The 14,088-nt window shown below is 33.2% G+C and overlaps 1 protein-coding gene across 1 annotated transcript in view; it reads right to left on the bottom strand.

Annotated features, from left to right (window-relative positions):
- LOC107600875 (protein unc-13 homolog C) overlaps window positions 1–14,088 on the bottom strand; it is a 157,019-nt gene that overhangs the window by 7,071 nt on the left and 135,860 nt on the right. The window contains exons 27-31 of the mRNA XM_016292856.1: window positions 11,645–11,733; window positions 9,262–9,402; window positions 9,058–9,181; window positions 5,885–5,965; window positions 5,500–5,557 (exon numbers count right to left, since the gene is read on the bottom strand). Of these exons, the coding sequence (XP_016148342.1) occupies window positions 5,500–5,557; window positions 5,885–5,965; window positions 9,058–9,181; window positions 9,262–9,402; window positions 11,645–11,733 (493 nt within the window). The remainder of the gene's footprint in view (window positions 1–5,499; window positions 5,558–5,884; window positions 5,966–9,057; window positions 9,182–9,261; window positions 9,403–11,644; window positions 11,734–14,088) is intronic.

Here is a 14,088-nt window from a genome sequence, read left to right as displayed (position 1 = left end):
TACTAATATGGTAAGGTATCTATATAAATAACAGGTGAATATATATATAATAATAATAATAACACACACACACACACTGGAGGTAATAATTTAGAATAATTACGTTTTTTTATGTGTTTAAAATAAGCCTCTTTTGCTCTCTAAGGCTGCATTTTTTAAGTAAAAACTGCAGTAAAAACAGTAATATTGTGAAATATTTTTACACTCTAAAATAACTGTTTTCTAAAAATTTAATTTATTTCTGTGATCAAAGCTGTATTTTCAGCATCATTCCTCCAGTCTTCAGTGTCACATGATCTTCAGAAATCATTCTAATATGCTGATTTGCTGCTCAAGAAACATTTCTGATTATTATCAATGTTGAGAACAGTTGTGCTTTCTTTTTGATCAGCTTTGGTGAGCAGAAGAGACTTCTTTCAAAAACATAAAAAATCATAATTATTCCAAACTTTTGACCGCCAGTGTATAAATATATATAATGCTGTTAGATTCAGTTTTTTGCCCAGTTTAAAGATGCTTTTCGTGGAAGTGCAAAAAAAAATAAAAAAGTAAGTGTGACTGTGATGTGTCTGCTGTGTAAAATCCCTCGAGATTCTCCATCTGAACCACAAGAGCCCAGATATCCATCACCTGCTCCGACAGAACACCCCAGAACTGCAGTGATGAATAACTCCGAACGTAAAGTTTGATGAATTATAAACAGTGTACGGGGAAGTAAACACATTCTCAACTTAACACACACAAAACTGTGCATCACACAGAAATCATTTTCTGTCTGCAGCCTTTGGCTTCAGGAGAGAGAGAGAGAGAGAGAGAGAGAGAGAGAGAGAGAGAGAGAGAGAGAGAGAGAGAGTGTGTGTGCGTGTGTGCGTGTCATATAAACTTATGGTTGTCACATGACCTCACAGTTGCATGTTTAACACAAGTTGAACAAGTTAAATTAATTTACTATCTTAAACTTATTAATAGTTTGCCAAACTTACTGTCTGTTGGCAGAACAATAAAACAAAAAACGAACAAAAATGAGCGACACACAGAGAGATAGAGATAGATAGAGAGAGAGAGAGAGAGAGAGAGAGAGAGTGTGTGTGTGTGTGTTTGTATCATATAAACTTATGGTTGTCACATGACCTCACAGTTGCATGTTTAACACAAGTTGAACAAGTTAAATTAATTTACTATCTTAAACTTATTAATAGTTTGCCAAACTTACTGTCTGTTGGCAGAACAATAAAATAATGAGTCAGAAAGAAGTACGGCTTCTGGTTCACCGGTCACAATGGAAATGGAAAGTCAATTGCATTGTGGGATACAGTGGCTCTGTACCAAAACCTAGTGAGCTGCCTTGCTGTTTATGTCTACATAAGCTACTGCCTTCCAAACAGTGTTGTTGTTAACTAAAATGTATTTAATAATTTCTTGTATTAATCAAACTGAAATAAAATATTAATATTAGATGAAAAATGTAAACAAATTGAAACAAAAAAGATGAAGTACTAAAAACACTAAAACTGAAATAATACAATTATAAATTATAATAGAAAATAAAGCTAAATATAAATATTAAAAACTCAAAAATAATAAAAATGACTAAATAAAAAAAAAATATATATATATATAACAATAACAGTTAATTCGAAATATTAATAAATACAATAATAGTATATAAATAATGCTTCTGAAGCAGCATACTAATTGAAATGCAACCTAATAAGTGACCAATTTTCAACTATTTATGTCGCAGAAAAAAATCTGTTACTGGGTCGGTACCGGGTGTGCCTCACACGTCCTGAAAAGTGAAGCTGCGGGCTCTTTGATCGCCCCCTGGTGGCTGGCTGCAGTACAGGTCATAAACCCCGCCCTCTCCATGTAAACGAATGGGACTCGAGTCAAAATTAAAAAATTAATTACGCTTCCAATACAATTTTCCGAAAATATACAGTATATATATATATATATATATATTTTTTTTTTTTTTTCTGGCCAAAATAGATTTTAATATATGGTAAATACATGATGGAAACAATGAAACTCAATGAAATGTATTTTTAAAATTGCAAATATATTTAGTTTCAACCTTCACATACCAAAATATATTTCAAAATATATTTTTGGGGGCAGGAAAATACATTTCCAATCTTATAGCCTACATTTAGGCTTTATTCATTATTTATTTTTATTTAAATGTGTTATACATTACACACATTACAGACAACAAATAAAACTTTTCTTCAAATGTGACATGAATGTATTTTCTTGGATTGAAATATATGGAGGGGGAAATTTATTTTTAAATGCATAAAAAATGAATATACTGTATATATATAATTTTTTTTTTCTTCCCAAAAATTACAAAATAAATATTGGCCAAAAATATATTGTTAGACATATTTACATAAATATATTTTGAAACATATTTCAGCAAAAAAAAAAAATATATGTTTTTGGCTACATTTTGTAGATTTTGAAATCAATATTTGGAAAAAAATTTAAATAATAATAATATATGCTATCTATCTATCTATCTATCTATCTATCTATCTATCTATCTATCTATCTATCTATCTATCTATCTATCTATCTATCTTTTTCAGTTTGTTGGCTCTTTCTCAGTCCTTTCAGCGTCTGTGTGATGAAATCCAGTAAACAGCCTCTCATTGTCTGCTGATGAAGGCCTCTGGCTGTGAGCTGGACTCTAATTGATCCGATGATGAATGGCTGATGTGGTTTGTCGGCTGTATTGATTGGTCAGGACGAGCATCACTTTGGTAATAATACAGAATAAAGAATAAACAAAATTTGGTGAAACTCATCAGAGCAGCAGATTGTTCAGTGCACATATTAAAGGTGCAATAGGTGATTGTCTTCAGAAACATTTTTTGTTGTGCTGGTTGAAAGTCTCTTCACATCCCGATAGCAATCATTAAGTTAAGTGGTCTAAATGTATTCATCTGTATTTATATATTCTGTGGAAGGCGTCGGACCAAGAAATGTTCGTCCAATCAAAACGCTCGGTCCGATTCAGATAACCAGCTCGTTAGAAGTGAGCTACGTGCATGAACTGTGTTCTGATCGATATGATCCCTACACAGTGTTCATTGCTCCCTCCTCACTGAGCGGGGGAAATACATGTCTGTGAGTGAGTGTATATGCATTCAGGGGGCGTGGCTTTGGACGGCGATTGCACGGAGGGTGGGACATTCGCTTTCAGTGCTATCAGGCTAAAGTTAGCATTTTCCAAGATCTCCTATTGCGCATTTAAGGATCATGTTTATATGTTCCATGTGCTTTCGTGTTCTGATCATATCAGTATTACAGTAGATTACATATAAAGTCAACGCAAAGACGCGAATAGAGGCGAATTCGCGACGCGAATGACGCAAAATATGCTAAATATTCTTAAAACTAGTTAAATTAATTTATTTGCAAAGCTGCATAAGATAATAAGACTTGCATTCAGAGAATAATTCGATAATTTATTTAATAGTTATAATTTTTGCCTGTCTCATGTATGAGATTTATGCTTAAAACACACACACACACACAAATTGAATTTAAGATATATCATATTCTCGGCACATAAGTCTTAAAATAATATTTATTTATTTTAATAATGTTTATCTTTCTAAATATTTATCCATCTGAATATCTACCTATTGAATGTTTATAACTATTGTTTAGCATTTCTGTTGTTTTGCATATTTTGAATATAATATAGCTTTTCCTTCACTTTGACCTTAATAAAATAAAATAAATATATAAAAAAAACAATAGAAAATAATATTTGTTTTTTATTTGTATAGCATTGTTCATGTATATCTATCTAAATATGTGGTAAAACATTTTTTATTTAAATAAATAAAATAATTATTAAATAATAAATAAAATAAATAGTTAATAAAAATAAATGTAATTCAAGATACATAATATTCTCTTCAAATAAGACTTACAATATTATTAATTTAATTTGTAAATATTATCTGACTATCTACCTATCTATTATTTAGCATTAAAATAAATAAACAATAAAAATAATGTTTAGATATGTTAATGGAAAATATTAAATGAAAAGTTATATTTTGATGTGCACTGATTCACTGATTCATTCATGTTTAAAAAGACCTCAAAACAAAGACATCAGATGCTGATTGTTCTCCTCTCTCTCTTTTTATCTGTTTGTCTCTTTTCTTCCCTCTCACACATAAATTATTATTCTCATTAATCTCAGCAGATATCTTTGCTGTTGAGCACAGACTCCTCAGCTCATCTCTGCGTGCAGTCGTTTCCATCGGCAACATTTTACTCAAGGCTTTTGTGAACTTCCCTAATTAGCTTCAGTCCTCAGAATACCAATGAGCGAAATACCCAGTCCATGACTGATCCCAACAGCGTGCGTTTCCACGGAGATGAAGGAATCAATAATATCTCTGATGTTGCATGTATGTGCAGCTCACATGCACATTTACACCACAACTAACATCACATACTAGGGCTGTCAAATTTTTTTTAGAATTTTGAATATTCGTCGAATTTACGTTGCATTCTAATTTTAGGTGTGCGTCAGGCAGCCTTATCAGTGGCGCACGAAATGCGACGACGATGTAAGTGTCATTGCATTTTAATGCTTTTGTTAGTCTATCCAGTTGAAGCCACTAGATGCTGCGCTGCTACGTTGTTCATTCAAAATATTGCGGGAAAAAAGAACATCAAAGCGGAGATGATGTTGTTTACGTCAAAACCGAAACCAAGCCGTTCACACAGAACACACATGTATCACATTTTCTAGAGGGACATCTATCAGCGTTGCACTCACGTCTCGCACAAGAGAGCAGCATGTTTATAAAGCTATGTAAAATTAATGTAAGTTCAACTTTTTAAAAACATGTCTCAAGACTTTATGGCGGTTTTCCCTATCCCACTGCATCTCAAGTTTTTAAATGAAGAAAGTACTCTTTGTGATTGGTTTTCGGTCCTTTGTATTAAACTATACATACATGCATGATTCTGTTTTGTTTCTAATTGTTTAAGCAACTTTAATTATATAAGGTTTATAAACATTATTTTAAACATTATGCACTTTTTTCAAAGACAGTCGTGTTATTTTATTATGCTTTGAAGAAATGTGCATTAGTAATATTTTGTTTGATGCGCCCTCTTGTGGCCTCAAGAGAGAAGCCAAAAGCTTTTTTCCCCCTAACTGAAATTATGCCTTTTAAATTCGAATAGAATTCGAATATTGATAATATTTAAGTACAAAATTTGAATTTAGTTTTTCAGCCATTTTGACAGCCCTATCATCACACCATACTCACCTCACACGTGTGTGTTTGCATTTGTGATGCAGGTAAATAAAATCAAGGTCAGATCTAATCTGACTCTATTCCATGCACTTCAACTAGAAGAAAATGTGGTTCGGAGGTGGCAAATTGGCTTCAAATCATCACTTAAACCTGATGCATATTCAGGAAAAAGGAGAATGTTTAAGTTGCATGAAATTGCTCATAAACGCTCGAGTTTCTGCATGCATCACATCGCCCTCCAGAGGCCTGGAGAGGAACTGAAAGCATCAAGTACACAATCACAGAACAAAATCCATAGACCGGATATGATATTGCAGTTTTGAGTCTCTTTTTATGAGTGGAATAAGTAGCAGTTGGTATGTGAACAGTCTGTGTGCATAACTATAAAAACTGTTGCATATACTAGCAGTTAGTCTAATGATAATCGGTCTTAATTTTCCGCCTCCACTTAAACTAAGCTATATTTTTATGCAGATGAATTTAAAACCAGGTGTTTGACTTGTAACACCGATCTGAGCAGCAGTTCATGCAACTGGCCCCTAAAATTGGAGAATCAGAGCAGAAGAAGAGCGAGAAGCCGATACCTTGATGGTGGGAAGCACTAAATCCAAAGCGGCACATTGTCGAGGGCTCAGACTGCGAGCTTCCTCCCGGATCACATGCTCCTGAGACAAACAGAGAAAGACAGAGTGATTTACATTCAAATGTACTGAAGCTCCTTTCCTCCATCTATTTCCAATGCTGGTTGAGCTATGCAAACTACCTCATGGTTAAACAATTTTGATGAAATACCATGCAAAAAAAGACTCGTTCAGATTTGCTTAACATGTTTGCTGTTGTTATCTTATCTTATATATATATATACTGTATGCCCTCCATTTTTTTTTTATTTTATCTATAAAATAAAATATATAAGCCCTTTATTAAATAAATTATTATAATGTATTATTTCATTTTATTTTGCTTTAGTTATAAACATAAAATATTTTCTTTTATATTATTTATATTACTTATATATTTCAATTCATAGCTAAAATAAAATAAAATGCATAAAATGGCTCTGAGCATTTAGATTTGCTTGACATGTTTACTAGTTTGCTTCTTTCATTTTTTTTCTAAAATGCCTTAATACCAACTGTTTTCAAAAGTTCTCTCCAGTTAATTTCAACACCAGAACCCTGCCCATGACATTAGCTGGAAGATTCAGGTAAAACACAAACGCAAAATCTCAGGATTTATAAGGATGACTAGTGTGCATTTAGTGTTTTAATATGAGTTTTGCATGTATAGGGCATTTAGAGGTCAAATGAGCTTTTCTTGGAGCTTCTTACCGCTCATTAGAATCAAAGGTGACAGTTCCCAGAAGACTCTGTGGCCTCACCATGATTCAAGACGAGAAGTCAGGTAGTGAAACTTCAATTTCATTTAATCTTACAGGTCAGTGGCGGTGCAAAGTTTAATACAAATAAGCCTGAGAGTGATAACAGGGCGGTGTGTGAGTGAGCATTAATCCACATCAAATCAGTGTAACTTCACGTGTGTGTTTTTGAGTAGAAAGAGCTGATTCTGTCCATTGACTTCTCCCAGCTTAAGGTCACCTTTTTAGAGATGCGAGCACTTCGAGCGAGTGTATTGATCAGGTGTTAAAATGGCCCGTACGTCCACTGACAAACCTCTGTTCAGGTCAGTACACACACATTCAGACTCGCTGCACACCGACACATCCACAAATACACTCTAGAGGTCAAACAGCACCCAACGCACATTTTATCACTCATCTTGTGTTAAATGTTACTGCACTTTCATAAAACCTCACTGGATGTACAATGCAATAAAAAACACTTTATTATAATAAAGTAATTAGTATAATAGTGAAAACTTTAAATATTTTTGAATTTTTGTCTTGTTTTTCAGTACAATTGTTTTAGCATTCCTAAATCAAGATACATTTACTTGAGAAGCAAAATTATTTTTGTTTTCTGAAAAGGTGATCAAAATGAAGAGAGTTTTTGCTTAAAACAATAAGAAATATTTGCCAGAGGGGTCAGAAAAATAATCTTGTTTTTTTTTTTTTAAACTAAGTTATTTTTCTTAAACTCACTTAATTATGACTCTTTTTTTCAGAAAACAAGACTATATCTTTTTGCTTTTCAAGTAAATGAATCTTGAATGTTTAGATAATTGTACTGGAAAACAAGACAAATTAACTGAGGTTACTTAACTAATCCTTACTCCCATTTAAAAGTCTGAGATCAGTAAGATTTTTAAATATATATATATATATATATATATATATTTTTAGAAATTAATACTTTTATTCACAAAGGATGCTTTCAATTGATTAAAAGTGACAGTCAAGACATTTATAATGTTACAAATGATTTCTTTTTCAAATAAACACTGATATTTTGAACTTTCTATTCATCAAAGAATCCTGAAAAATAAAATGTATCACAGTTTTCACAAAATTATGTTTAGCAGCACAACTGTGTTCAACATTGATAATAATCAGAAATGTTTCTCGAGCAGCAAATCAGCATATTAGAATGATATCTGAAGATCATGTGACACTGAAGACTGGAGTAATGATGCTGAAAATACAGCTGCACATCACAGAAATACATTACATTTGACAATATATTCACATAGAAAACTTATTTTAAATTGAAATAATATTGAACTGTTTTTACTGTATGTTTCCGTTTCAGTTTAATTTATTTATATAGCACATTTAAAAATGACAAAGCCGACCAAAGTGCTGCACAGAGAAGTAGAATTAAGCCAATAACCATAACACATTTACAATAAAAAGGTGACAGAAATAATACACAACACTAAATATACACACAATAAAACTATTTTGTTTGTATGTTTGATCAAATAAATGCAGCCTTGGTGAGCAGAAGAGACTTCTTAGAACTCTTAGATCACTTAGAAACAATAACTAGAGTTGATTCTCTTGTGCACATAAGAGTAGAGTGCTTCAAAACTCACTTGTTATGAGTTTTAAGGCAGTCGCATATAACTGTTTAAGCCATAGACAGCAACGCCGTTCACTGGGTTTAGAAACAGAGCGGTTGAATTCTACACACAATTACTGAAGCACAGAGAACAGGAGCCAGAAAAAAGCATTTCGAGGTAAAGCAGCAATTGAGCAGAGATGTTTCAATGCATATGAAATGAGACAGAGAGAGGGACAACTGAGACGGAGAGTATCTGGATACATAATGATGAGAAGCTCTCCATCTGTCTGACACCTGCTCAGATCCAAAGCGCTCGTCCTTCTCTGGACTTAAACTCCACAGCAGGGCGGATATAATTACACCAGCAGAAGCAGGAAAGTTTTCCAGCGTGATTCCAGAGAGACCGGAATGATGTAAACGGGCAGCGTTTGACGGACAGCTGCAAAGCCGTAGCATAAGCTGGAAACCGTTTTCAGCAAAACGGGAGCTACATGAAAGCGCTGCAGTAATTTCTGAGGATAACGGATAACTAGTGCTGATGCCCTCGAAATCTGACAAACATAAAACTCCCTGTCAATCACAGCCTGTTTGCCGTTCCTCTCTCTGTCAGGATGGAAACAACTCTTTAAACTGAACATGCCTCGCTCCCATCTACAATCTGATGCACTCGTTTGCATTCAGAGGCTTGATTATTAAACCAGTTACTTCTCATTTTGGGTCGTGTTCAAACACGTGTGTGTGTGTGTGTGTGTGTGTGTGTGTGTGTGTTTGGCTGACAGACGTGTTACACTCACTGTCTGGTCTGAGAGCGGTGGAAGAACAATCTGTCGCTCGATGGTGTTGAGCACGAGCTTCCACAGCTCCTTCAGGACCCGTTTGAGAACCGTCTTCTCACAGATCTTGGCAAACAGAATTAGGCTGGAGAGAAAAAAGAGGGATAGCGTGAAAGAAAGAAATGCAACTGGCCTTTCAACTGATGTACCTCTGCATTTTCTTACTTCTTGTCCAGCAGGTCCATGAGGGGTCTCAGGACGGTCTCTGCGTCCATGGCTGCGTTACTCTTGTTCCCTGCGTTTCCTTTCATCTGCATCAGCTCCTGGTTCATTTGTTTGACACAGTCCTCAATGACCAACTTGAAACTGCAGATAAACATGTTCAAATTAGTTTGAAACCTTAAAGGGTCATGAAACACCCCGTTTCAGCACTGGTTACTTCTCACCACAGTTTTAAAAAATGCTGAAAAAGTGGGCGTGGTGTGCAGCGGAGCGGAGGAGGGGGAAGAGGGGAGACATACAACACACACACAGCTTAGCGTTCTGACACTTTCATTCCGAAACACAAATAACTGCACAGCCATTTGCACTCTGCATCGAAAACATATATATGAACGCGCTGTTGCACCTCTGAGAACTTTTAAGGCTTATTCTGTGGCGTTTATATAAGTCTTTTGACAGGTTGTGTTACAGAGCTGTAAAAACGGTTATGCTCGCCAAGTGAATGAATCGTGTTTGTGCCGAACTCAAACAAACACTCTTCTTCGATCCATGAATGTTTCTCTCAGTTATTGTGTGGGATGTCATCTCACAGACTGAAATGTCTAGCAAATCAGCACATGCTGTTGTGAATAATTAAGCGAAGCGTCTTCTCATAGGATAAGAACATGCAGTCTCATGAATAATTTAATAGACACCGACGCGTCATCGATGTACTATTAGTCCATTGCCACGTCACAAATTGTGACGTCAACACAATGTAGATTTTAAACCCGGAATATGAAAATAGCGCAAAAAAGCTTCAAATTAACCAGTTTTCTCCAACAGTTAAAATTATCGGATGCTAACATTGTCTTCTATGATGTGCAACACAAACACCTCTGCTAAAATCTCAGAAAAAGTAGTCTTTAAAAACAACATTCATACTAGCATTCGGTTGAGAATGACATGTTAAACACATTTTTATCATTCGAGCTCTTCTGTTTGTCTATGTATCTATAAAATAAAATATAAAAGTCCCCCATAAAAATATTTTTATAAAATAAAATGAAACTGCATTTTTTATAATTCAAGCTACTCTGTATGTCTGCGTATATGAATCACAGAAGGCAACATGAACAGAAACATTAACAGAAAATGAATCCTATTTACTTTCTTTATAAATGTTGCAGGTATATTTTATTTCAGGTGTACAAAGTATATAAGACCTTCATTAAATGTTTTATTTTAACTGTAAATAAAATAAAATATAAAGATCCTTCATAAAAAATATTTTATTTTGCTTTATTTTATGAATTATAATAAATTAAAATATTTTATTATTTTTAATAATTAATTAACTCAAATAAAACTGTGATTTTTATTATTCAAGCTAATCTGCCTTTAACTATAAAATAAAATATATAGGTCCTCAATAAAAATATTTTTATTTTATAAATTATAATAAAATAAAATAATTAAAAAGTCATTAAAAAAATCTAATCAAATTTATTATAAATTATAATAAAATAAAATAATGAAAACGTAATAAAAAAATCTAATCAAATTTATTATAAATTATAATAAAATAAAAAATTTTTTTAACATTTTTTATCTATGTCTTTTAGTCATAAAAGTCAATTAATGGAAAATAGATTTACTTTCTCCATGCATGTTGCATATTTTATTTTAGCTCTACTTTAAAATATATAAAGGCCCAATAAAATATTTTTATATTATTTTATAAATTATAATGCATTAACATAAATAAAATAAAATAAATAAATGAAATACATTCAACATAAAATAACATTCGAGCTAATTTGTATATCTATGTTTTTTAATCACAGAAAGCAACATGTCACATATCTTATTATAAATGATTCTTCAGTGCATATTATTCTGCTTTCTTTAACTTTCTTCACCTCTATTGATGTAATCTAAGCTGTGAATCAATAATAGCCTCAGCATCCAATCAAATATGTGTAACGATAACATTTAATTTGTGTGACTAATTTCCACTCTGGAATTTACTCGGGCTCAACAGCTCATACGTCACCTGGAGCCGAAGACGCCGCTGAGCTCATCCAGCACCGTATTGAGTTTATTCTGCAGCTCTTTCAGCAGCTCACTGGCCTCCGCGTCCAGCTGGAAGACACACACAGCGCTGTCAGTCACGTCACATGACACACACCACAGGAACAGGAAGTGCAGAAGATTCAGCGGTAACATCACATGCCTCTGTATGACACCTCAAATAATAAACTGCTCTTTAATAGCAGCTGATTATCCCAAAATTAATTTATATGCCATGTCCAGGGTCCAAAAGCAAAACTCGCCAAGTCAGCATATATTAAAGCAAGAAGCCGTGGTTTACTAATTTACTCGGGCTCAACAGCTCATACGTCACCTGGAGCCGAAGACGCCGCTGAGCTCATCCAGCACCGTATTGAGTTTATTCTGCAGCTCTTTCAGCAGCTCACTGGCCTCCGCGTCCAGCTGGAAGACACACACAGCGCTGTCAGTCACGTCACATGACACACACCACAGGAACAGGAAGTGCAGAAGATTCAGCGGTAACATCACATGCCTCTGTATGACACCTCAAATAATAAACTGCTCTTTAATAGCAGCTGATTATCCCAAAATTCATTTATATGTCATGTCCAGGGTCCAAAAGCAAAACTCGCCAAGTCAGCATATATTAAAGCAAGAAGCCGTGGTTTACTCCGAGTGCCCTTAGCTGTTATAAATTCACTGTAAACCACGGCTTCATGGGGCTTATTGCTTTTATAAAACGGCTATTCCATATATGTAGCAAGGTTTCACAAAATAAAACAGAGCAAATCAAATGTAACGATATTAATAAAAACAGTATTCTTCCACCAAACAATGTAGCTCCTCAGAAACAGTTGTGGTTGCAACAAAGTGGTTGGCATATGTAGCAAGGTTTCACAAAATAAAACAAAGCAAATAAAATGTGATGATAATAATAAAAACATTATTCTTCTGCCAAACAATGTAGCTCCTCAGAAACGGTTGTGGTTGCAACAAAGTGGTTGGCGAGCAACACGCAGAAGTAAACAACGGTGTGTGTTTGTAGAGTAATTTACAACAGCTTCGAACGTGGCTCAGCCAATCAGAATCAAGGACCGGAACTATCCGTTTTATAATGTGAATAAAACTTCACTTTGAGTAAATAAAGCAGTTATTGGCCATTTAGTCGCTATTCAAAAGCATTAAATGGTGTAAGTTAAATAAAACAGATACATAATCCCTAATAATCAATCAATCAATCTTTATTATATACAGGCCATAAAAATATATTTTGTGAATCTGTAAAAATATGTATACATTATTTTTTATTTTTTTTGTAATAAAACATAATGCAAAATACATTTTTATGGCCTGTGAATATAATAAAGTAGATTTTGACCCCTGCTTGTATGATTTGTGTTTTTAACACAGAGGAACCGTCTGACAGCTTTGTTTCCATGCCATGGTTTGCTGATTTTCTCTGCCGTTGAACAGTGAGCTTTCAGTCAAGCGTGCCGAGCCGCTGGAAAGGTCTGGACTGAGGAATCGCTCGACTAATGATGACTGCAAACTCAATACAAGCCTCTCGTCACATCAGAGGCACGTGTCTGCATCATAATCGTGGCTTTTACCCATAATGCACGCTGGGTTTCTATCCGTGAAGCTCCGCTCTACCTTTGGTTTGACTGTTTTTATCAAAGTCTAGTGAAAAACAATGCTCAATATTTGCAGATTCTTCTTCAAGTGATGCATAGTAAACAGATACACAATCCGAATAACTACAATAAACAAACAAATTAAATAAATAAATAATGAATAAATAATGAAAAAAATATAAAAACATACATATTATATTATATAAAATTATCATTTAAAAACGTATTAAAATAAAGAATATTTGCAAAAATACATATTTTTGTATATATTAAATATTTGTAATAAAAATACATACATGTATTTTTATTTTTAAGTTTAATAAATACATTTTTATAGACTGTAAATGCAATATATATATATATATATCGTTTTTTTATCAGATATAATTTAAAAAATTTAATCTAAAAATGCAATATAAAATACAATATAAGATAAATGACTTTCCAAAATTATAAATATGAGATAAATGACAAAATTTGTCATTTACACTTCTAAAATGCTCTAAGGGCCGAATTACTACAAACAATCAATAAATAAATGAATTCAATTAGATTAGATAAATCATATCCACACACACACACGCTATTATACATTATAAAAATTTATTTTGTATAAAATGTAGTATAATATAGAATATTTGCAAATAATATGTAATTTTGTGTATATTTTTTTGATTGTTTTGTAACAAAAAGTGAGGGAATAAAATTAAAATATATGTTTATAGACTTTCAATGTAATATATAATATAAAATATATACCATTTTATATGAGATATATAAAAATATTATATAAAATACAAAATTATAAATAAAATATAAGATAAATAACTTGATCCAAACTTTGTCAATTACACGTATGAAAATAATCACTATTCATAATTACTGACAAGATGGACCATTTTAAAATCCTCTAAACGGAAAATGACAAATTGAAAAACAGCTAAGGGATTTTTTATTATCTATAAATTAAAGCCATTATTGATTATGCTTATGTATCATAATCTATGGCTGTCTATCAGATCTAACATCACCTTAAGACGAGGCAAAACATGTTGCTTTCACCCATGATTCCTAGCGTGTTTAGTCATTGTATTTCGCACGTTTGTTAGTATTTGTGTTCGGGTGAGGCAGGACGTCCATGTACTCGGGATGAATGGCTGAT

The sequence above is a fragment of the Sinocyclocheilus grahami genome, unplaced genomic scaffold, assembly GCF_001515645.1.
Source record: "Sinocyclocheilus grahami isolate Dianchi unplaced genomic scaffold, SAMN03320097.WGS_v1.1 scaffold14.1, whole genome shotgun sequence".
Taxonomy (NCBI): domain Eukaryota; kingdom Metazoa; phylum Chordata; class Actinopteri; order Cypriniformes; family Cyprinidae; genus Sinocyclocheilus; species Sinocyclocheilus grahami.
The sequence above is the reverse complement of the archived record's forward strand: the minus strand, read 5'-3'. Positions and strand labels throughout refer to the sequence as shown.